Source organism: Rhinoraja longicauda, chromosome 6 (genome assembly GCF_053455715.1).
Source record: "Rhinoraja longicauda isolate Sanriku21f chromosome 6, sRhiLon1.1, whole genome shotgun sequence".
In the NCBI taxonomy this organism is placed as follows: Eukaryota; Metazoa; Chordata; class Chondrichthyes; order Rajiformes; family Arhynchobatidae; genus Rhinoraja; species Rhinoraja longicauda.
The window spans coordinates 33451261-33474634 of record NC_135958.1 but is presented as its reverse complement, the minus strand read 5'-3'; the positions used below and the strand labels follow the sequence as shown (position 1 = coordinate 33474634).

At 43.9% G+C, this 23374-nt stretch overlaps 1 protein-coding gene across 2 annotated transcripts in view; it reads left to right on the top strand.

The window, feature by feature from the left end:
• Positions 1–23374, top strand: part of plcg2 (phospholipase C, gamma 2) — a 203409-nt gene that overhangs the window by 147962 nt on the left and 32073 nt on the right. For both annotated transcript variants that reach the window (XM_078400761.1, XM_078400762.1), the window contains exons 14-25: positions 2151–2261; positions 3619–3714; positions 8194–8375; positions 10630–10830; positions 12156–12275; positions 12365–12545; positions 14820–14885; positions 16901–17004; positions 20733–20832; positions 21232–21298; positions 21434–21594; positions 22585–22690. In XM_078400761.1, the coding sequence (XP_078256887.1) occupies positions 2151–2261; positions 3619–3714; positions 8194–8375; positions 10630–10830; positions 12156–12275; positions 12365–12545; positions 14820–14885; positions 16901–17004; positions 20733–20832; positions 21232–21298; positions 21434–21594; positions 22585–22690 (1495 nt within the window). The remainder of the gene's footprint in view (positions 1–2150; positions 2262–3618; positions 3715–8193; positions 8376–10629; positions 10831–12155; positions 12276–12364; positions 12546–14819; positions 14886–16900; positions 17005–20732; positions 20833–21231; positions 21299–21433; positions 21595–22584; positions 22691–23374) is intronic.

Here is a 23374-nt window from a genome sequence, read left to right as displayed (position 1 = left end):
GCCATATTGAATTCCATGCAAACAACATCCACTGCCCTCAACTCATTAATCACCTTTGTGACCTCCACAAAAAACGTAATCAAGATAGTTGGACATAACCTGCCATTAACAAAGCCATGCTGACTGTCATTAATTACTCCATTCTCTTCCAAATGCGAGTTAAGTCCTTATAATCTCTGCCGATATTTTTTATTTCTTCTAACATGTGTCCCATGAAGCAACTGCATGCAGTTAACCAGGCCTGTAAGTCATTGTAAAGGAAGGAACTGCAGATGCTGGTTTACACCGAAGATAGACACTGAATACTGGAATAACGCAGTGGGATAGGCAGCATCTCTGGAGAAAAGGAATGGGTGACCTTCCGGGCCAAGACCCTTCTTCAGACTGAGAGTCAGGGGAGAGGGAAACCAGAAATATGGAAGGGTACAAGGAGCATGTAAGGTGTGAAAAGGACAGATCAAAGCAGACGATGAACAAGGAAATGTACAATGATTCATTGTTGGCTGAAGGGAAGATGACTACGAGGCATACAAACAGTAAAATTAATCGGGAGGACAGTTAAAACGGTGGGGCAGGGAAGGAGAGAGAGGGAATGCAAGGGTTACTTTCAGAGAAATCATTATTCATGCCGTTGGGTTGTAAGCTGCCCAAGCGAAATATGAAGTGCTGCTCCTCCAATTTGCATTTGGACTTTCTCTGACGTGGAGGAGGCCCAGGACAGAAAGGTCAGTATGGGAATGGGAGGGGGAGTTAAAGTGTTTAGAAACAGGGAGATCACGTAGGCTCAGGCAGACTGAACAGAGTGTTCAGCAAAATGTTCGCCAAGTCTGTGCTTGGTCTCGGTGATATATAGGATCCCACACCTGGAACTGCAGATTCAGTAGATGAGGTTGGAGGAGGTGCAGGTGAACCTCTGCCTCACCTGAAAGGACTGCCAGGGTCCTTGGATAGAGTTGAGAGAGGAGGTATAGGGACAGGTGTTACATTTCCTACAGTTGCAGGGGTAGGTATCTGGTGAGGGGGTGGTTTGGGTGGGAAGTCATGAGTTGACCAGGGAGTTGTGGAGGGAACGGTCTCTGTGGAAATGCATGGAGATGGGAAGATGTGGCTCGCAGTGGGATCCCGTTGGAGGTGGCGAAAATGTCAGAGGATTATGTGCCGTATGCGACGGCTGATGGGGTGAAAGCTGAGGACGAGGGGAACTCTGTTCCTGTTGCGACTAGGGGGAGGGGGAGCAAGGGCAGAGCTGCGGGGTACTGAGGAGACACATGTGAGGGCCTCATTTATGATGCAAGAGGGGAACCCCCATTCCCTAAAGAATAAGGACATCTTGGTTGTCCTGATGAGGAACACTTCATCTTGGGTGCAAATATGGCTTAGACAGAGCAATTGGGAGTAGGGGATAGAGTCTTTGCAAGAGTCAGGGTGGCAAGAAGTGTTGTCTATATAGCTGTGGGAGTCAGTAGGTTTACAATAAACGTCAGTCGATAGTCTATCTCCTGTGACAGAGAGGGTGAGATCAAGAAAGGGAAGGGAGATGTCAGAGATGGTTCAAGTGAATTTGAGTGCAGGGTGGAAATTGGTGGTAAAGTTAAAGAAGTCCATGAGTTCTGCATGGATGCAAGAGGTAGCACTGATGCAGTGGATGCAGTCAATGTAGTGGAGATAGAGTTCGGGGATAGGGCCAGTGTACGCCCGGAACAGGGAATGTTCGACGTACCCTCCAAAGAAGGAGGCATAGTTGGGGCCCATGCGAGTGCCCATGGCTGCGACTTGGATTTAGATGAAGTGGGAGGGGTGAAAGGAGAAGTTGTAGAGAGTAAGGGCCAGCTCCACTAGGCAGAGTAGGGAGATGGTAGAGGGAAATTGGCTGGTTCTGCAGTTGACGAAGAAACCGAGGGCATTAAGGCCTTCCCGGTGGGAGATGGAGGTGAAGAGTGACTGCACATCTGTAGTAAAGACGAGGGAGTGGGGGCCTGGAAAACGGGAGTAATTGAAGAGACGAAGGATGTGTGAAGTGTCTTGGACATAGGTTAGGAGGGATTGGACCGGGAGGGGATAGAAGATGGAGTCATTGTAATGTGTGTTGTAGCCATTTATCAGATTGGCAGCCTGCTACACTCATTCTGAAATATCTGCCACTTTTTCAGCACAAAAAACTGGATTCCACGCAAGAGAATAACAATTCCACTGTGGACACCTGCTTAAAGGAGCTCGAAAAGAAATCCGGATTTCTCTATCTTTTGGATCCAATAGATTTGGTAAGAGTACGAGTATCGATATTCATGATTTCTTTAGTGCCTTGGATAATATTTATGGAGGGGTTTGCCAGGATGGATATAGGGGGGATATTTCCTCGTGGAATAATCTAGGGTCACTGTTTAAAAATAAGAACACACCCATTTCAGATACAGATGAGGTTAACTGTCATCTTCCTGAGTGTTGAGAGTCTTCTGTACTCTTGCTCTTAGGATGGTAGAAGCAGAGTGTGTTATAGCAGCGGGAGACAGATTCTGAACAAGCATCAGGGTGGCACAGTGGCGCAAGGGCCAGGACATTGGCAAAGAGGGGCAGTTCAGTGGAGCAGCAGTAGAGTTGCTGCCTTACGGCGCCAGAGCCCCAGGTTCGACCCTGACTTCGGGTGCTGTCTGTACGGAGTTTGTACATTCTCCCTATGACCGCAGTGGGTTTTCTCTGGGTAATAAAATCTGACAATGTGTACTTTAACCACGTGATTACGGTGCCCTGAAATGGGGGGACTATGTTTGTACACTGCTGTAATTTCTACATGGTGGAACCAAAATGTATAAAAATGGCCTTTATTAAAATCTGACAATGTGCACTTTAACCACATGTGATTTTTTTTTCTATTACAAATCTCAAATTGTGGAGTACAGAGGCAAATAAATAAATGATGGGTCTTTGTCCCAAACATTATGGAGGGCACTGTAATCAGATCAGCACTGATTTTTATCAAATAATGAAAAGGTTGCAGGGCTGAACAGCTGTTCCTGTGCCTAATTCAGTTTGAATATGGTTAACCTTATCAAAGAAAGTACATTTTAGCAATCTTGGCAAAGGTGTGTTAAAACATTACTATTATTGAAAGATGTTCAGTAAAAAATGTGTAAATATTGACTTTGTCTGAGAAAAATGCTATGAAGCAATCACAGCAGCTCATGATATCAGCTTTCGACGGTGTTTAATCTGCTTGAAGTTGGAAGTGCCAGATCTGAAGCTAATTCTAGTGTAAGAATGAAGCTAAACTACCTGACTGAGCTTGTGCAGGACCAGTCCATTTTCTCCAACGTGTCCTCACAAGAACAAGCCTGACTCATGTCGCACATTGGAATTAGTTGTCAGGGGAACTACAGTTAAAATGGTTTTTCTTGGGAGGTTTTCTCATATTAAATATAGATCATCCCACCCACTCTTTTGTAAAGCAACAACTTTCATTACAGAGCTATGCACCTATCTTCGGATCTCTGTATTTCTGGGGTTTTTAATATGTGCCTGAAAATCTGGGCACTAAGTCCATCACTCGTGCTGCATTAATGACATTTAACCATTTCGGGATTTTCCAAAGTATTTTGAATTCTGCTTTATTTCTTTTCACAGAAATGGTACAAACATTATTGTGTGATCGTAGATGGCAAGCTGTATTTTGCAGACCCGAGTGACGATGATAATGAATTCACAAAAACATCATGCCAGGTTCAGTTCGACATACTTATTCCTTTATCTTCCTTTCCTCCTTTGTTCATTCCTTTGCTCGCTGCTGTGAATTCTATCAGGTTTAATTTCTGTTGGTTTATTCTAACTTTCAAGGCATATTCAAGGAATAAGACTGAAATCTGCAAGTCTTCACAAGTTCACAAGTTACAGGAGTAGAATTGGGCCATTCGGCCCATCGAGTCTACTCCGCCATTCAATCATGGCTGATCTCTGCTTCCTAATCCCATTTCTCTGCTTTCTCCCCATAACCCTTCCAATTAAGAATTTGTCCATCTCTGCCTTAAACATATCCACTGATTTGGCCTTCACAGCCCTCTGTGCCAATGAATTCCACAAATTAACTACCCTCTGACTAAAGAAGTTCCTCCTCACCTTCTTTCTAAAAGAGCGCCCTTTAATTCTGAGGCTATGACCTCTGGTTCTAGACTCTTCCACCAGTGTAAGTGTCCCTTCCACATCCACTCTACTATGCCTTTCATTATTCTGTAAGTTTCAATGAGGTCTCCCCTCAACTTTCTAAACTCCAGTGAGTAAAGGCCCAGTGCTGTCAGATGCTCATCATATGTTAACCCACTCATTCCTGGAATCATTCTTGTAAACCTCCTCTGGACCCTCTCCAGAGCCAGCACATCCTTCCTCGGATACGGGGCCCAAATTTGCTCACAGTACTCCACGCTTCTACGCTTCTACACTTAGATTCTTTCATCAACCAGACCCTAATGTTCTCAACTTCATTGAGCAGTTTTTCATTGCCACTGTCGCTGTCCTTGTTAGTTTATACCACTGCATTAACTTTATGTCCCTTCTGTCATGGTGCCCACTATATTCTACTGCAGCCTATGATCTCACATAGAATCAACCAAGTAGCTTTATGTTGCTTGATCCAAATCTCAGTCCAATTAGCATTGCCTTCCTTCCACCTCCCTTCCTACCTGAGTGACCTGTGCTGTGTACAGTCACTCCGTGCTGCATTGAAGGGGGATTGCTTTATTTCTTTGAAAGACCTGCTCACGGCTTTCACAACAGCCCTATAATCATAGAATCATGCAGCGTGGAAACAGGCCCTTTGGCCCAAGTTGTCCATGCCGACCAAGATACCCCATCGACACTAGTCCCACCTGCTTGCGGTTGGCCCATATGCCTCTAAACATTTGCTATCCATGAACCAGTCTTTTAGATGTTGTTACTTTGTAATCTTTTACGAAGAGTAAGGGTGTCAAATTTTACGGGGAGAAGGCAGACAAATGGGATTGAGAGGAAAAAATATATATCAGCCACGATTGAATGGCGGAGCAGACTCAATGGGTCAAATAGCATAATTCTGATCCAATGTCATGTGAAATTTTCCTCGATACATGATTGATATCCCTCGATTCCCTGCACATCTACAGGCCCATCTAAAAGCCTTTTAAATGGCACTATCGTATCTGCCTCCAAGACCATTCCTGGCAGCACATTCATGGCACCCACCATTATCTGTGAAAAAACAACGCCCCACACATCTGCTTTAATGCGTAGGAAGGAACTGCAGATGCTGGTTTACACTGAAAATAGACACAAAATACTGGAGTAGCTCAGCGGGACATGCAGCATCTCTGGAGAGAAGGAATGAATGACATTTCGGGTCGAGACCGTTCTTCAGACTGAGAGTCAGAGGAGAGGGAAACTAGAGATATGGAAGGGTAAGGTGTGAAAAGGAGAGATCAAAGCAGACGACGATTAAGGAAATGTAGAATGGTTCAATGTGAGCTGAGGGGAAGATGACAACGAGGTATACAATCAGTAAAATTAATCAGTAGGACAGTGAAACCAGTTGGAGAACTGGTGTGGAGGAGGGAGAGAGAGAGTGGGAAAGCAAGGGTTATTTGAAGTTAGAGAAATCAATATTCATACCCCTGCTTTGTAAGCTGCCTAAGCAAAATATGAGGTGTTGTTCCTCCAATTTACATTGGGCGCAACTGTTTTAATGGATTGATATGGATCACCGCAGGGCTGAGGAGATGAACTAGGCATCTTGTTTGGTGCCGACATTGTAGGTCAACGGAGTTTTTACTCCGCTTTAAAGTCCGAACATGGGACATCGTAACAAACGAAGTAGATACAGGAGTAGGCCATTCAGCCCATCATACCTGCTCTGGCCTTGCTAGGATCATGGCTGATCTTTCACCTCACTGACACTTTTCTGCACTAGCCGCATATCATTTGACTTCGTTGAAATTCAGAAATCTATTAGTCTCTGCCTGAACATATTCAGTGACTGAATCTCCGCAGTCACAATGAGCAGAGAACTCCAAACATTTACTATTCTCGAGGTGAAAAGCTCATCTCAGGCTTAAATAGCTGATCTTTCTCATAAGACTGTGGTCCCTAGTCCTATCCTCCTTAAGACTGTCGTCCTCATTCTCAACAACAACAACATTTGTGGCATCTGCTGATTTACTAATCATATCACCCTATCTCAAAATCATTAATGTAAAAGGCAGGACTATAGGGGCTAAAACACTAATACTTGTTACAACATGGGCATTACAAAACAGTCCTCTACCATCATCTCCGTCATCAGGAGATTGTTAGATACAGCCCTTAGGGCTAACGGAATCAAGAGATATGGGGGAAAGCAGGAACAGGGTACTGATTCTGGATGATCAGCCATGATCATATTGAATGGTGGTGCTGGCTCGAGGGGCCAAATGGCCTACTCCTGCACCTATGTTTCTATGTCAGTTTGCAGTTTTCCATCTTGTCCCAGGTTTTGTAGGTTCTAACCTTTTACGTGAAGCCTTGTTAAATGCCGTACTGAGGTGCATCAATATTTTACCTTTTCAAAAAATTCAATCAATTTGGTCGGCCAGGATCTCCCTTATAGAAGCCATTCCAACTACCTATGTTTAATCCCTGCCTTTCTAATTTAGATTAATCATGTCCCTCAGGGCATTTTCCAATATGTTCCCTGCTTACTTACAAGCCTGCTGTTATAGAAACATAGAAAATAGGTGCAGGAGTAGGCCATTCGGCCCTTCGAGCCAGCATTGCCATTCAATATGCTCATGGCTGATCATCCAGAATCAGTATCCCGTTCCTGGTTTCTCCCCATATCCCTTGATTCCATTAGCCCCCCTCAGAACTGGATCCAACTCTTTCTTGAATGCATCCTGTGAATTGGCCTCCACTGACTACTGTGGCAGAGAATTCCACAGATTCACAACTCTCTGGGTGAAAAGGTTTTTTGTCATCTCAGTCCTAAACGGCCTACCCCTTATTTTTAAACTGTGACCCCTGGTTCTGGACTCCCCCAACATCGGGAACATTTTTCCTGCATCTACCCTGTTTTATATGTTTCTATAAGATCCCCTCTCACCCTTCAATATTCCAGTGAATCTTGCTTAACCCTGCTGCTCTTCCTCAATAAAGACACCATATCTGCTGTTTTACAGTGATCTGGCACATTACCCTCATCCAGCAAAGATTTTACTATCCCCGCGAGAATCCCAGCACCCTCTTGCCTTGTCTCCCGTAACGGCCAGAGATATATCTTATCAGGTCGTGTGATTTTATCCACCTCAAGCCCAGTAAGTCACCTGAATATCTCCACCTTTTTAATGCTAATATGTTCAAGATTTTCACTGACCACCCCACCCCTCAATTCTCCTGCCACAATGTTCTTTTCCTTATGGAATACTGATCAAAAGATATGCTCTCTCTCCTCAGAAGAAGGACTCCGACCCGAAACATTCCCTCCACAAACGCTTCCCGGAACCACTGAGTTCCACCAGCAGTTCATTTTCTGCCCAAGGTTTCACCATCTGCCGTCACCTGTGTCCCCATTCTTCCTATCTTCCTGAGCTAGCGAAATCAGACCCATACACAATATTCCAGAGCCTTATTTCATTTCTGTGGAATTCTCTGCCTCAGAAGGCAGTGGAGGCCAATTCTCTGAATACATTCAAGAGAGAGCTGGATAGAGCTCTGAAGGATAGCGGAGTCAGGGGGTATGGGGCGAAGGCAGGAACGGGGTACTGATTGAGAATGATCAGCCATGATCACATTGAATGGTGGTGCTGGCTCGAAGGGCCGAATGGCCTACTCCTGCACATATTGTCTATTGTCTATTCAGTAAGACAGCTTTACTCTTAAGGACACAAAGTGCCGGAGTAACTCAGCGGGTCAAGCAGTATCCTTGGAGAACATGGATCGGTGACATTTTGGTTCCCGACCCCGAATCGTCACCCATCCATGTTCTCCAGGGATGCAGCCTGATCCGCTGGGTTACTCCAACACTTTGTGCTCTTCTTTGTAAACCAGCAACTGCAGTTCCTTGTTTCGACAGCTTTGCTTTTAGATTCACTCATGTTCTCCTTTACTCCTTTCCTGTCATTTTTGTACATTCCCTTCGCTGTGACTTTTTGGTCATTATTACCTGTAAAAAAATAAACGATGACATTTTTTTTTTCTCTTTAGAAAATTGATAGTGCGAATCGTCACTTTAATGAGAAGTGGTTTCATGGGAAGATGGGCAAGGATGGCAAACAGCGAGCGGAGAAGCTGCTGCAGGAGGTTTGTGCAGAAACAACAGGACGAGACGGGACATTTCTGGTCCGTGAGAGTGATACCTACCCTGGAGTCTTCACACTGTCATTTTGGTAATAGCTGATCTCTTTTATTAAACCTTCCATGCCAAAGATTCCTCAGTCCGGATTATTAAATTATTTTTAAAACAGTTTTAATGCTAGCTGCAGAATTATTTGGGGAAAGATTTTTTTTTAAATAAAGATTTAAAAAATTGTTATAGGGCAACACATCTATTAAAAGGTAAACTCGACTTTTCATTTCTCCTTTGGAATTTGTTGCCATAAGATGATAAATAACTTTCAGAAGTCCAGCGTTAATTACAAAAAGAAATAGCCATTAAAATATCCTTTAAGGAACTTGAACATCACAAACTGTGTTGAGGCAATTCACACAAACAGTGTTCATAGGTTTGTAAGTCATAGGAGCAGAAATAGACATTTTTGGCCCATCGAGTCTACTCTGCCGTTCAATCATGGCTGATCTATCTTTCTCTCTCAACCCCATTCTCCTGCTTTCTCCCCATAACCCTTGGCACCCTTGTTTTGTTTAACAAAAATGTTCACCAAGACAAACAAACAGATTAAATCTGTCGTTTTCTCTCCTTACCCTGATTTAAGGTCATCTAATGTTCGTAAGGTCATCTAAGGTCATCATTAATACGAATGATGTTTAAAAGTGCTATTAATTACCAGTGTTGAATATGATGAGTTTCTTTCAATGGGTCGCAATACAATGTTAAGCCTTGTTCCTGATAATAGTGGTGTGTGATTTTTTTATTCCTATTCCCTGGGCAGCCACTTGTATATTATAACTGTAGAACCTGCATAGCTCTTTGTGTAAGAAGGACGTGCAGATTCTGGTTTACACCAAAGATAGACACAAAATGCTGGAGTACCTCAGCTTGTCCGGGGAGCATCTCTGGAGAAAAGGAATCGGTGATGTTTCGGGTCGGGAGACACCTTCTTCAGTCTGAGAGTCAGGGGAGAGGGAAACTAGAGAAAGGTACAAGGAGCACGTAAGGTATGAGAAGGGCAGATCAAAGCAGACGATGATCAAGGAAATGTACAATGGTTCATTGTGTTCATTGGTTCATTGTGTGCTGACCCGAAACGTCACCTATTCCTTTGGTTACTTATTTGTTGCGTTATAAGTATATGGATACAATGATATCATCAGTAAATCTATTAACGTTACACAGGCTTCTGAGAGAATGAAGCTGGAGTAATAGATATGGGGAAAAGGGAGATGGCAGTGAAGTTAATCAATTTTTTTTAAACCTATATGATAAGACTATCGATACCCACTTAATAATCAAAAGATTTGAGAAATGATGCAGAGATTTTTTTCCCCACTAAGTGAGAGGTGGAGATTGGAAATACATTGCCTTGCAGAAGGAAATATCCCTGGAAAATTGGACTTCACTAAATAGTCAGCAGGGATGGGATGGCCAGAATTACTCCTTTTTTGAATAATCGTGTTAATCGTAATAATTTTCCATCGTGCATTCACCCTCTCATGGTTCCACCATTATTTTTATAAGGTGACTTCCGTGTCTCACATTGGCTTTTTGAGATGTTAAGCAACTTTCATACAGCCCCAAAGCCAACGAGAGGACAAGTTACTCTGATATAGTGCATGATAATGGAACCGCACTAGAGCAGTCACACTCTTGGTCAGTCACTAATGGTTGCAGCTTTAAATAATGTGAAGAATGTCACGTTCAAAAATAAAATGAGAGCAACTGAAGGGCAGCAGAGTGGCGCAGTGATAGAGCAGAGTGGCGCAGTGATAGAGCAGAGTGGCGCAGTGATAGAGCAGAGTGGCGCAGTGATAGAGCTGCTGCCTTACAGCGCCAGTCACCCGGGTTTGATGCCAAGTGCTGACGCTGTCTGTACGTAGTTTGTACTTTCTCCCCATGACCGCGTGGGTTTTCTCCGGGGGCTCCGGTTTCTTCCCACACTCCAAAGACGTACAGGTTTGTAGGTCAATTGGCTTCGGCAAAAATTGTAAATGGTCTCTAGTGTTTGGGATGGTGCTAGTGTACGGGGATCGCTGGTCGGAGTGGACCCAGTGGGCCAAAGGGCCTGTTTCCGCACTGTATCTCCAAACAAAACTAAACTTGATTACTACGGGTGTCAAGGGTTATGGGGAGAAGGCAGGAAAATGGGGTTGAGGGGGAAAGATAGATCAGCCATGATGGAATGGCGGAGTAGACTTGATGACCTAATTCTGCTCCAACAACTTATGAACTTAAACTGTAACTCTGTTGAACAGTAAATAAAAACTCACATTTGGATTCTGTTCTTTATGTGTTTCTCAAACCAGGAGGAATGGAAGAGCTCAGCACTGCCGCATTCGTACCTCCGCAGATACAGAGGGCACAAGATATTTCCTGACTGATAATTTAACTTTCCACAATATTTATGACCTGGTGCAATACTATCAGACTGCGCCTTTACGATGCATTGAATTTGAACTATGTTTAACTGAAGCTGTACCCTGCCCAAATCCTCATGAATTTCAGGAGTAAGTGCACCAACTGAAAACTTACGCAGTCAAATCTATCTAGAGCAGAGAGAACTAGTGGAAGTAAATTTCCATTGAGGAAATTTTTATGAGGAACTAAATTTAACCTCGGTTAAGCAGAGGTTGGCAGTTTTAAGCAGTTTTTGATCAAGCTAGGAGAAAAGGAAGATTTACATCGTGTCTGTTAAACTGAGGCTAGAATCATGATTGTTGTCCAGTCCAGTATTGGTTGCGAACGCGCATTCAAGTTTCCTAATGATACGTGCACAAACTTGTTTATGTGAGAACTAGATTTACTCAAAGAGAAATCAGTTTGAGGATGACTCTGGTTCTGCGGGTTCTGCAGTGGCTAATGAGGCCAAAGTAAAAAGGTTGACTCACAGGCGATGAATATATGAGTGATGTACTTTATGAATGAATACTTTATTGTCACATGTGACAAGTCACAGTGAAATTCTTTGTTTTGCACGCCCAAGGAGGTATGCAAAGAGTCGCCACATGAAGGGTGCCACATGAAGGCTGGGCTGGTGCATTGAGGGCAATGAAGGCTGGGCTGGTGCATTGAGGGCAATGGCCAATTTCATCAGTATCTGCCTTCACTGAAGTAGGAAGTCTTCCACCGTTTCCACTGTCTCATCATGGATCTTGCTTGTCAAAAGGCAGACTCGTACAGGTTGGAAGACTTATCTCGCTTGGTCCAGTGTGGGCAGCGACTTGCCCTCTGAACACTCGCACAGTCTGCGCATTTCAGCTCGATCACAAAGGTCAGGCACGGTGGCGCAGCGGTAGAGTTGCCGCCTTATGGCGCCAGAACCATGGGTTCGATCCTGACTACGGGGTGCTGTCCATATAGAGTTTGTACATTTTCCCAGTGACCATCTGGGCGATCCAGTTTCCTGCCACACTCCAAAGACATACAGGCTTTGTAGGCTAATTGGCTTTGGTAAAATTGTAAATTGTCCCTCGTCTGTGGGATAGTTCTCATGCACAGCGTGATCGCTGGTCGGCGTGGGCTCGGTGGCCCCAAGGGCCTGTTCTGCACTGTGTCTCCAAAGTAAAGTCTGAAGTCAGGCTGATCTTGGTTCTGGAGTGTAGATGTTTGCAGGTTCATGAGTTCCCCCATGAGGTCCTCTATTCCAGCAGAAAGCGGCTGCCTTTAGCGCCCTTGGTGGGAAAGACTGAGAAACGTTGCGAAACTGCCCAGTTGATACCCACGAAATTGGTTGAAATGTTTCAATTCAGATCCCAGAGATAAACGGCCATTGCTCAAAGCATTGAATCACGGAGATCAAAAATGGAAAGGTGTACATTTTTGTCATTTCCAGATGGTATTATAAAAACCTCAGTCGAGGAGAGGCTGAAGACATGCTGATGAGGATACCGCGAGACGGGGCATTTCTGGTCCGAATGCGAGATGAGCCCAATTCATACGCCATTACCTTCAGGTGAGAGAACTAACCCTTCCTAAATGCGTTTTCATTTTAATAGTGTCCGTGGCGCTATCAAAAAACATTAAAATTGTGTCTTACCCCAGGGCTGAGAGTAAGGTTAAGCATTGCCGCATTAACTATGAAGATGGAAAGTACATACTAGGGACGTCAGCAGAGTTTGACAGCCTTGTGGAGCTAATCAGTTACCACAAAAAGCAGCCATTGTACAGAAAAATGAAACTCCGATACCCAGTCACGGAGGAAGTGCTTGAGCGTTACAACGTGGTAAGTGGTTTATTTATTTTGTTAACAGTACTTTCTCTATTTATGTACAATATTGGCGCTGATATGTTTCCTTCCTCAGGCAAGAAAGTGAAAAATTAATTCCCTTGCCCCTGAGGTTAACCGGCTGTCTCTTGCTTCAGAACACCATTATTCAGGATAATTGAGTGCTTTGATTCTTATAGTTTGATCTTCTCTTCCAGGTTGGTCCATCTATAAAATAAACTCTTCGGCAACCTGATTTAAATCTCAAGGAATAAACTCAACAAATAATTACACGGGACTCAGAATACTGAGTTTTAAATTTAGTTTAGTTTAGAGATACAGCACGGAAACAGGCCCTTCGGCCCACCGAGTCCACACCGACCAGCGATCCCCGCACACTAACACTATCCTACACACACTAGTGACAATTTACATTTATACCAAGCCAGTTAACCTACAAACCTGTATGTCTTTGGAGCGTGGGAGGAAACCGAGTGGCGCCGTCAGCGATGGCAGCCTCGCCCACAGTCTGTCTGTCTTTTCATCTTTTTTGTTATTTTTAGTGTGTTTTAAAAGTTTTGTGTTAAGGTTCTCTGGTTTGTTTTATGTGGGGGGCGGGGAAACTTTTTTCAATCTCTTACCTTGCCGGAAATGCGATTGTTTTCCGGATCGCATCTCCGGTCACTCTGCGGCCTAATATCATGGAGCTGGAGGCCTTGCTCGAGACTGACTTTGAGCGTGGACTTACCATCGAAGCCTGCGATCCCTTGCCTGGGATCGACACTTGAATCGTGGCCTGTGGATTTCAACAACGAGGAGCTCACAGTCTCGGGTAGAGGCTGATGTCGGGAAGCTCCAAAGTTGCAGAAGGTTCAACTCGCCTCTGATCGCCCGGCATGGGGGAGCTGAGATCCCCCCGATGCGGCAGCTTGATCGCCCCGATGCAGAGGGCCCGATCGTCGGTTGCGGGAGCCAAGATTGCCCTGATAACGGAAGGTTTGAGTGCCCCGACCGCGAGAGAAGATGATTGAACTTTCTTGGCCTTCCATCACAGTGAGGAATGTGGGGAGTCGCTGTGGTGGATGTTGATGTTAAAAATTTATTTAGGTGTCTTGTTGCTCTTTATTGGTATGACTGTATGGCAAATCAAATTCCTCGCATGTTGCAAAAGTTACTTGGCTAACAAAGTAATATTATGATTATGATTATCTCGGAGAAAACCCATGCAAGTCATGGGGAGAACGCACAAACTCCTTCCAGACTAGCACGCGCGGTCGGGATCGAACTCGGGTCTCTGGCTCTGTAAGGCAGCAACTCTACCGCTGTGCCACCGTTTCACCCCTATATTGAATACTGAATGCGCAATACTGAATGAGGATCTCCAATCTGAATGAATTTGTCATTTAGACGTCGTAGCATTTATTGTCCATGCTAGTTTGCCCTTGAGAAGGTGTTGGTGGGCAGCTAGTTTGTCCATCTCCAGTGCTGCTCTAGGGGGAGTTCCAAGATTGTGGCCCAATGATGATGAAGGAACCAGCATTGTATTTCCCAGTTAGGAGAGTATATGACGCACCGCGCAACCAGCAGGCAGTGATGTTCTATAATGCACATTGTGGCGGATCAGGCCACTCCTTGGGTCAGCCCCCTCGTTACGTGACGGACAGGCATAAGGGGTTAATCCGCCAGGCCTCCGCCTGGCCACTACAACATCGTCCTTTGTCTTCTAGCTGGCAGAGAATGAGGGTTTAATGTTTACAATTGATCTTGAGATCTTGCATTTTGCCAAAAAGGGGATTTTTGGTCATCCCCTTGACTACCAAGACTCATGTAAAACTAAGACGTAGAAACTAAGAACTGCAGCTGCTGGTTCCAAAGTACTGGAGTAACTCAGTGGGTCAGGCAGCATCTCTGGAAAAAAAGGATGGGTGGCGTTTTGGGTCGGGACCCTTCTACGGATTGAAAGTAGGGGGTCAGGGGGGTATTGACCTAAAATTAAGCCTAGCTCTTTTGACGTTTAATACCAGCAGTAAATTGTAGACTTCCTTCAGCTTGTATTTGCTGCTAAAGGCCATTGGCAATGTCACTGGCAGATGTAGGTTAGCCCATAAATCCTGTTGTGGATTCAGACTGAGTGGCCCTTCAGCTATTTTTCAAGGCAGGTTAAATCACAACATGCTTTTTGATTATTAACACGTTATTGATCGAGTAGGAAGGCCTCTACAGAATGGTCCTGAAACCACACTCATAACAACCTTCTACATTCTGCATAATCACTGTTTGCTTTGCTTTCAGCAAAAAGACTACGGCAGTCTCTATGGTGTAAATTACGTGGATCCAAATGAACTTGCACCTTCTCAGGTAGGAGTCTGAAATTGACTTGTCTTGTGCTTAATGTAGTGTTAACAAAATGTCATTATGATAGGCAGGAATATAAAATTCTAAGTGAAATTCTAGATCGAGTGGTAAATGAAGTGAATGCAAGTAAATATCTATTCCCTCCTTATTTTATGCCCTGCACCTCCCTCATCCAAAAGTTAAAAGACTTGTTTTTAAAGCACCTTGCATATTTCTTTCTGGATGTCCTCGACTGCTTTGTAGTGCTTCTAAATTGCAATGATATTGAGATCAGGGAGCCAATTCAAGCAGCATTAGCCCTCCTAAACATCAGCATTGAAATGACCCATTCATCTGTTTTTTTGTTGAAATGCTAAATATTAGCCAGGTCATTAATGATATTTACAAAATGTGTGGGAAAGAACTGCAGATGCTAGTTTAAATCGAAGATAAACACAAAATGCTGAAGATGGCAGCATCTCTGGAGAGAAGGAATGGGTGACAATTTGGGTCGAGACGCTGCTTTACAATATTGTTCTTCAAAATTACACCATGATACTTTATACTTTCATCCTGATGGATCAGAGAGGGCTTCAGTTCATGCATTTCATCCAAAGGACAGCAGTGCTGCCTGTGTTTACACTGCATCTGTATGAAGCTAGAGTGGCGGCTAGATTTTATGCGATTCAATCTCTGGAGTTGTACTTGAACCCACAGCCTTCCGACGTAGTTGACTGTGCCATGAACAGATTGGAGGTTGATATAAAATTAATTATATACTTAACGGGAACTAAGCATTGTCACCAAAGCGTGCTGCAAGTTTGAAAGAAAATGTACAGCAAAAGGAAAGAAACTGATTTACCTTAGATAGAAACAAGGAACTGCAGATGCTGGTTTACAACAAAAAAAAAGACACAACATGCTGGAGTAACTCAGCAGGTCAGCTGAGTTGTGTAGAACATTGATAGGCGGCGTTTCGGGTCGAGACCCTTCTTCAGATTTCAAACCCATTTACCCTTTGTTGATGCTGCTGATCAGATCAGATAAGATTAATTTATGTGATAGACAACAAATGAAAAACAGCATAAAGATGCAACGGTTGCAGTGGAATCCGAAGTGGTGCAAAAAAAGAACAAAGAGCAAGAATGGAATAACTGAAAGAGGTAGCGAAAAGATTGTGAATGTGTGGCAGCATTTCTGGGAAGGGAGAGATATGGAGGTTGTTGGTTTAGGAGTCCGATAACATTGGAAAAGAGGTTCAGTTCAGTTAAGTTTATTGTCACGTGTGCAGTGAAAAGCCTTTGTTGCGTACTAACCAGTCAACAGAAAGACAATACATGATTACAATCGAGCCATTTACAGTGTGGAGATACATGATAATGGAATAACGTTTAGTGCGAGGTAAAGCCAGCAAAGTCCGATCAAGGATAGTCTTAAGCCTGTACTTTAGGCAGTTCTTAAGTCTGGATGCTGTATCTTCTCACGGAAGGTAGAGGAGTGAAAAGGGAATGGCCTGGATGACAGGCATCCTTGATAATACTTTAATTCTTCCTGTTGCATCCACCATGAAGGTGGACTGGATGGAAGGAAGCGATCAACCTCTGATAGACTGGGTTGTGATCACCATTCTCTGCAGATTTAGGCAGTCAAGAATATTGGAGTTGCCATATAAGTTCATAAGTTGTAGGAGCAGAATTAGGCCATTCGGCCCATCAAGTCTACTCCGCCATTCAATCATGGCTGATCTATCTTACCCTCTCAACGCCTTCTCCTATCTTCTCCCTATAACCCGATACACTTACTAATCAAGAATCTGTCAATCTCCGCTTTAAAAAATAGATATTGACTTGGGCCCCATAGGCCAACATCTCTATAATCCTAATGAAATAAACCCTATTTGAGGAGAAAGGTTTCCTCTGTTGACTTTTAAGTGATACAATTGTTGGTATATGTTCCTTACCTATAACTATAGATGACTATAAATACAAACACCACTGTGATTTTATTACGTTTTAACCATTTGTTTCCTCAATCCGTAGGGTTCAGTAAGGGCTCTGTACAATTATAAAAGCCAACAGCAAGATGAACTCAGTTTTCCCAGATGTGGCATCATCCACAATGTCAAAAAGCAAGATCAAGGATGGTAAGGATTCTTGTTCTGCAATGAGTACAAAATTGATCATGGAAATCTGGAGTGATTAGATTAGGCTTTCACAGTGAAAAGGGAAGCATTCATAGTTATCAGTGAGTCTGAGAAAGAAAGGTCAAGAAGCTTCAACATTATGTCCTACAAAGTGGGCGACACAGTGGCGTAGCAGTAGAGCTATTGCCTTACAGCGCCAGAGACCCGGGTTCGATTCTGACTGTGGGTGCCTGTCAGTACGGAGTTTGCACGTTCTCCCTGTGACCTGCGTGGGTTTTCTCCGAGATCTTCGGTTTCTTCCCGCACCCCAAAGACGCACAGGGGTTTGTGGGTTAATTGGTTTGGTATAAATTTAAATTGTCCCTAATGTGTGTAGGATAGTGTTAGTGTTTGGGGATCGCTAGTCGGTGCGGACTCAGTGGGCCGAACGGCCTGTTTCCCTGCTGTATCTCCAAACTAAACTAAATTAAACTAAACATCCTAAGGCTAATACTGAGAACGGCATATGTATAAAGACAAAACATGTGGAGTTTCAAGGCTCTAATGTACCCATTATTCCTTTTCTGGCTTTTCAAATTTCTCAGTCTTAAAGCCCGCACTGATTATCACAGATATCCACCTCCACAAGTCTGTAAAGATTCTCCAAATCCCATACACCCCATTTCACCTGGTGGATAATATTTCTCACCCGAAAGACATCTCAGACACACTCACTGAAGTTGCTGCTACATTCTTTCTTAAGATTTTTATTTTGCTTGCCCAATTTCCCTGCATTTTCCAGCATGTATTTCCCTCTTCAGGTGTGGTGCTTGTCACATCCTGTTGTTGTGCTGCAGGTTAAAACATTATCCCCTGTGTGGGTGTGTGTGCTAAGCATTTGAAGTGGAAGTGACTGCGCATTGTGCTTCACTCTTTGAATTAGGTCCTGTTGTCTTCAATGGATTTAGTTTAGTTTAGTTTAGTTTAGAGATACAGCATGGAAACTGGCCCTTCGGCCCACCGAGTCAATGCCGACCATCATCACCAGGTTCACACTCGCTCTTTCCTATCCCATTTTCCCATTGACTCCCAACACACATGAGGCAGTTTACAGAGGCCAATTAACCTGCACGTCTTTGAGATGCGGGAGGAATCCGGAGCACCCACAGGAAATCCACACAATCACAGGAAGAACTTGCAAACTCCACACAGTCAGCACCTGAGGTTAGGATTGAACCCGGGTCTCTGGCGCTGTGCAGCATCACTTTGACCCCCAAATAATATTTCTTAATTTCTCTCATTTTCAAGTTCCTTGCTCTTCACTCCTTCAAGGCCATTTAATGCTGTTTAGGACCAACTTCCACCTTTACATTAGGTGTAATGTTACCCCACTCTCCCAATCTGTTTGTGGCTGAGGAGGTCAGATTGCCTCTTTGTGTAGATGTGCCTGGCCTGGAAGAGTTTGTTCCTGATATTTTCCTTTTCTTTTCTGCTTGGAATTGTGCATGCCCACAGCATCTCATTACAGTTCTGCTACTTCCTGAAGTTTATAAATTGCAGTAAAGTGGCAATGTGGCATCCAAATTATGAACACAAGCACCCACAGGCAGATACAAATTTAGACATACTTTAGAGATACAGTGTGAAAACGGGCCCAATCACCCGTACTCTAGCACTATCCTGCACACCAGCGACATTTTTCGCAATTTTTACAGAATCCAATTAAGCTACAAACCTGCACGTCTTTGGAATGTGGGAGGAAACCGGAGCACCCAGAGAATACCCATGTGGTCACAGGGAGAACGTGCAAACTCCATACAGACAGCGCACACAGTCAGGATCGAACCTAGGTCTCTGGCGCTGTAAGGTAGCAACTCTACCCCTGCACCACTGCCATCCCCCCATGTTGTAGTAACATTTGGAGAAGCAATGCTGGGTAGGGGATAAATATTTTGTCCAGAACAAAATTTCGGACTGGAGACCTGTGACTCAGGGATCGGTGCTGGGTCCATTGCTGTTTGTGGTTTACATCAATGATATGGATGAGAACGTACAAGGCATAATTATCAAGTTTGCAGATAACACTAAAGTGGGCGATATTGTCGATAGCGATGTGTAGGAAAGAAAACTGCAGATGCTGGTTTAAATCAAAGGAGGACACAAAATGCCGGAGTAACTCAGCAGCCCAGGCAGCATCTCTGGAGAGAAGGAATGGGTGACGTTTCGGGTCGAGACCCTTCTTCAGACTGATGGAAGAGTCTCGACCCGAAACGTCACCCATTCCTCTCTCCAGAGATGCTGCATGACCCGCTGAGTTACTCCGGCATTTTGTGTCTTGTCGATAGCGAATGATAGTTTTGAAAGGTTACAGCAGGAACTTGATCAATTATGCAAGTGCTCAGAGGAATGGTGAATGGAGTTATATGGGATAAATGTGAAGTGTTGCATTTTGGGAAGTCTAACCAGGGCAGGGCCTTCACAGTAAATGCCAGGGCTCTGGGGAATGTTATAGAGCAGAGGGATCTAAGAGTTCAGATACATATTTCCTAGAAAGAACTGTCGCTATACCTCCTCCCTTGACTCTGTCCAGGGACCCCAACAGCCTTTTCAGGTTAGGCAGCGGTTCACTTGCACCTCCTCCAACCTCATCTATTGTATCCATTGTTCAAGATGTGGACACTTATACATCGGCGAGACCAAATGCAGACTGGGCGATCGTGTCGCGGAACACCTTCGCTTAGCCCGCCCGACCCTACCTGATCTCACGGTTGCCAAAAACTTTAATTCTCCTTCCCATTCCCACACAGACCTTTCTGGCCTAGTTCTCCTCCATTGTCAGAGTGAGGAACAGCATCTCATATTTCGCTTGGACAGCTTACAGCACAGTGGTATGAATATTGATTTCTGACACATCAGGTAGCCCCGGCATTCCCTCTCTCTCCCTATCCCTTCCCCACCCAAGTCACACTAGCTTCTCGTTTTCACCCTACAAACAGCTGACAATGGCCTGTTTCCTTTATCATCATTACTTTTTTTCATATCTTTCATTCATTGTTCTTTATCTCTCCACAACACCGTCTATATCTCTCGTTTCCTTTATCAACCAGCCAGTCTGAAGAAGGGACTAGACCCGAAACGTCAGCCATTCCTTCTCACCACGGATGCAGCCTGTCCTGCTGAGTTACTCCAGTTTTTTGTGTCTATCCTTGAAAACAACTTCAACCATAGAATCATCTTGCTACCATAATCCACCTTAGTTTAGCAGCACACAAAGGTGACTGCAGAATATTGGTCCACCATCGATTTTCTGGCAATTGGTGCTCCGGCATCTCCTTTAATCTACACAAAATCATGAGAGCGCACTTGAAATCACCACTCCCCCCCCCCCCCCCCCCACCTCCGGAATTCCCACAGAAAATGTGGCGCCTGGGCCGAGTAGGGCGGCCAATCTCAATCTCATCGGGACTTCCATGCCGAACGGCGGGTGGAATTTGCTCCCTGCGGACTCCGGCCGGGCCAGAGCCGCAAGATCCATTCCCATAGCCAACTTCCGAGACCCAGGTTGCCGGTATCCTGGCCCCTCGGCGGCCTAGGTGGACCGTTCCTGTGCCGCTGGAATGCTCTAGAAACAAGGGTGCCGGAAGATCGATGGTGGACCTGTAATTGCTTCGCTTCATCTCAAGATGCACAGCGTACCTCCAGTTCTCACGTTTAGGATTTCCATAATTCTATGTACTGTGTACGTTTAGGTGGAAGGGGGACTACGGAGATCAAATTCAAAAATATTTCCCATCCAACTACGTGGAAGAAATTGCTGCTGAAATTCAAGAAGATATTGGCGGCAACCAGGTATGTTTTGTTTGACATAATTTTTTTAGACAACCTTAAAAACTTGACCTTAACGAATTCAGCTGCACTATTCTATTTATGTACATCAAAGCACTCCTTGGAAAGAATCTTTCTTATAGTTATGTTTCCATCCCTGATATTTTTGCCATCAGGACTGTGTGTATTTATATATGTATATATATGTGTGTGTGTGTGTGTGTGTGTGTGTACATATATGTGCGCGTAAATATGTGCGCGTGTGTGTGTGTATCTGTGTGTGTATATGTGCATGTGTACAAATGTGTGTGTGCATATATATATATATATACAGATTCTAAGTTAATAATGGTTTCAAATTAATTTTATCTAGTTTGAAGATCTCTCCACTGTGCTTATTTCTATTTTTATTTTATTGGTCAGATAACAGAAGATAATCCACTAGGAGTATTTTGCAGTGGAATCGTGAAACTGGCTTGCTGTTCTGTTGGTATGTATGGCCTGTTCTCTGATCTATACTGATGTGATTATTTATATTGATTTCACTTGTTCTGATGGGCTAGAGATGCAGTTCACACATGCAACGCTACACTAAACTTTGAAATGATACTTACTTTGAAAACAGTTAAGCAGGCAAATGGGATGCATGAGATGGCCTTTGTATTCACGATCCAACCTAAACTACCCGAGGATGCTCCACCACTGGACATTGCTACTGAATCATTGGAAGATTTGTTTTCATGGTACCATGAAGTGGTACAATGTTCTCAGAAGATATTTGTACAGGTATGTCTCTGCCAAAATATTTATTTAAAGTTAAAGAAAACTATAAATTAAGTATGACACAGTGCTAGAGTAACTCGGCGGGTCAGGCAGCATCTCTGGAGAAAAAGGATGGGTGACATTTCAGGTCGAGACCCTTCCTCAGTCCGAAACATCACCCATCCTTTTTCTCCAGGGATGCTGCCTGACCCACTGAATTACTCTGGCACATTGCATCTATCTTTGGTATAAATCAGCATCTGCAGTTCATTGTTTCTGTAAATAAAGCATTCCAGATCACTAACAATGATTTCTAACTTAATTTACGATTTACGAGGACATTGCCAGGACTCGAGGGGCTGAGCTATAGAGAGAGGTTGGGCAGATTAGGACCTTATTCCTTGGAGTGCAGGTGGATGAGGGGTGATCGTGTAGAGGTGTATAAGATCATGAGGTGAATAGATAGGGAACGTGCACAGAATCCTTTACCCAGAGTTGGGGAATCAAGAACCGGAGGGTATAGATTTAAGGTGAGAGGGGAAGGATTTAATAGGAACCAAAGGGGCAACGTTTGCAGAAAGAGGGTGGTAGATATATGGAACGAGTTGCCAGAGGAGGTGGTGGAGACAAGGTAAGTGTGAGAAGAATGTTTCCTTGGGATTCCAGAACTAGAGGCCGCAACCTCAAAATGAGGAGTATCTATTAAAGAGAATGAAGAAGAATTTTTTTGTCAGAGTTGTGGATCTTTGGTATTATTGAACCCTGAGGGTTCAATTGAGTTTATTGATGACAGACTGATGGATTTTAGAGGTTACGGGAACTGAGGGTCTGTGAGAGAAATTGGAGTTGAGAAAGCGGATAATCTTATTGAAGGGCTGCCTGCTCCTGTCCCTGCTCCAGCTCTTTGCTGATTTATGGATAAGCAGTTTACATGTGAAATGCATTTCCTACACAGCGATTAATTCCCTCCTGAATGGTACTAAATGGTACCTGATTTTAGCTTTGTTTTAACAGGAGGAAAATCGAAATGAGATGGAGAAGAAGCAACAAATTGCCAAAGAGTTATCTGATTTAGTGGTGTACTGCAGGCCAGCAAAGTGCAAAGACATTTTTCCAACTGGTAATTTTTTTTTAAATCCTACCTCTACTTAGCTGATTTTGAAGGTTGTTTCCCCTTTATGCAGAAATAAAACAATCTATCCTATCAGAGTGAATCACTCAATATTTCCCTGCATCATAAAAGATAAAACAGTACAGCAAAAGAACAGGCCCATCGACCCACGATGTTGAGTACGATGCCATGGTCATCACTTATCTACCTGCACCTAACCCTTATCCCTCCATTCCCTGCATATCCATGTGAGTATCCAAAAGTCTTTTAAATGCCACTAACATTTGTTTCAACCACCATCCCCAGTGGAACATTCCAGGCACTCACCACTCACTGTGTAAAAAAACTTGCCCCACGCATCTCCTTTAAACCATGGCCCTCTCACCTCGCAACAATACAGTTAGAAATTATAACATTGTTTAATTTGTTGTACAAAAAGATGGTAACTATATTAGTTTAGGTTAGTTTCAAGATACAGCCTGGAAACAGACCCTTCACCAACCATCGATCATTTATTCTAATTAATTCCACGGAATTCCACTTTCTCGTCCACTCCCTGCACATTAAGGCCAATTAACCGACAAATGGAATGTGGAAGGAAACCGAAGCACCCAGAGAAAACCCACGTGGTTAGTTGAGAGATACAGCACGGAAACAGGCCCTTCGGCCCACTGAGTCCGCACCGACTACCAA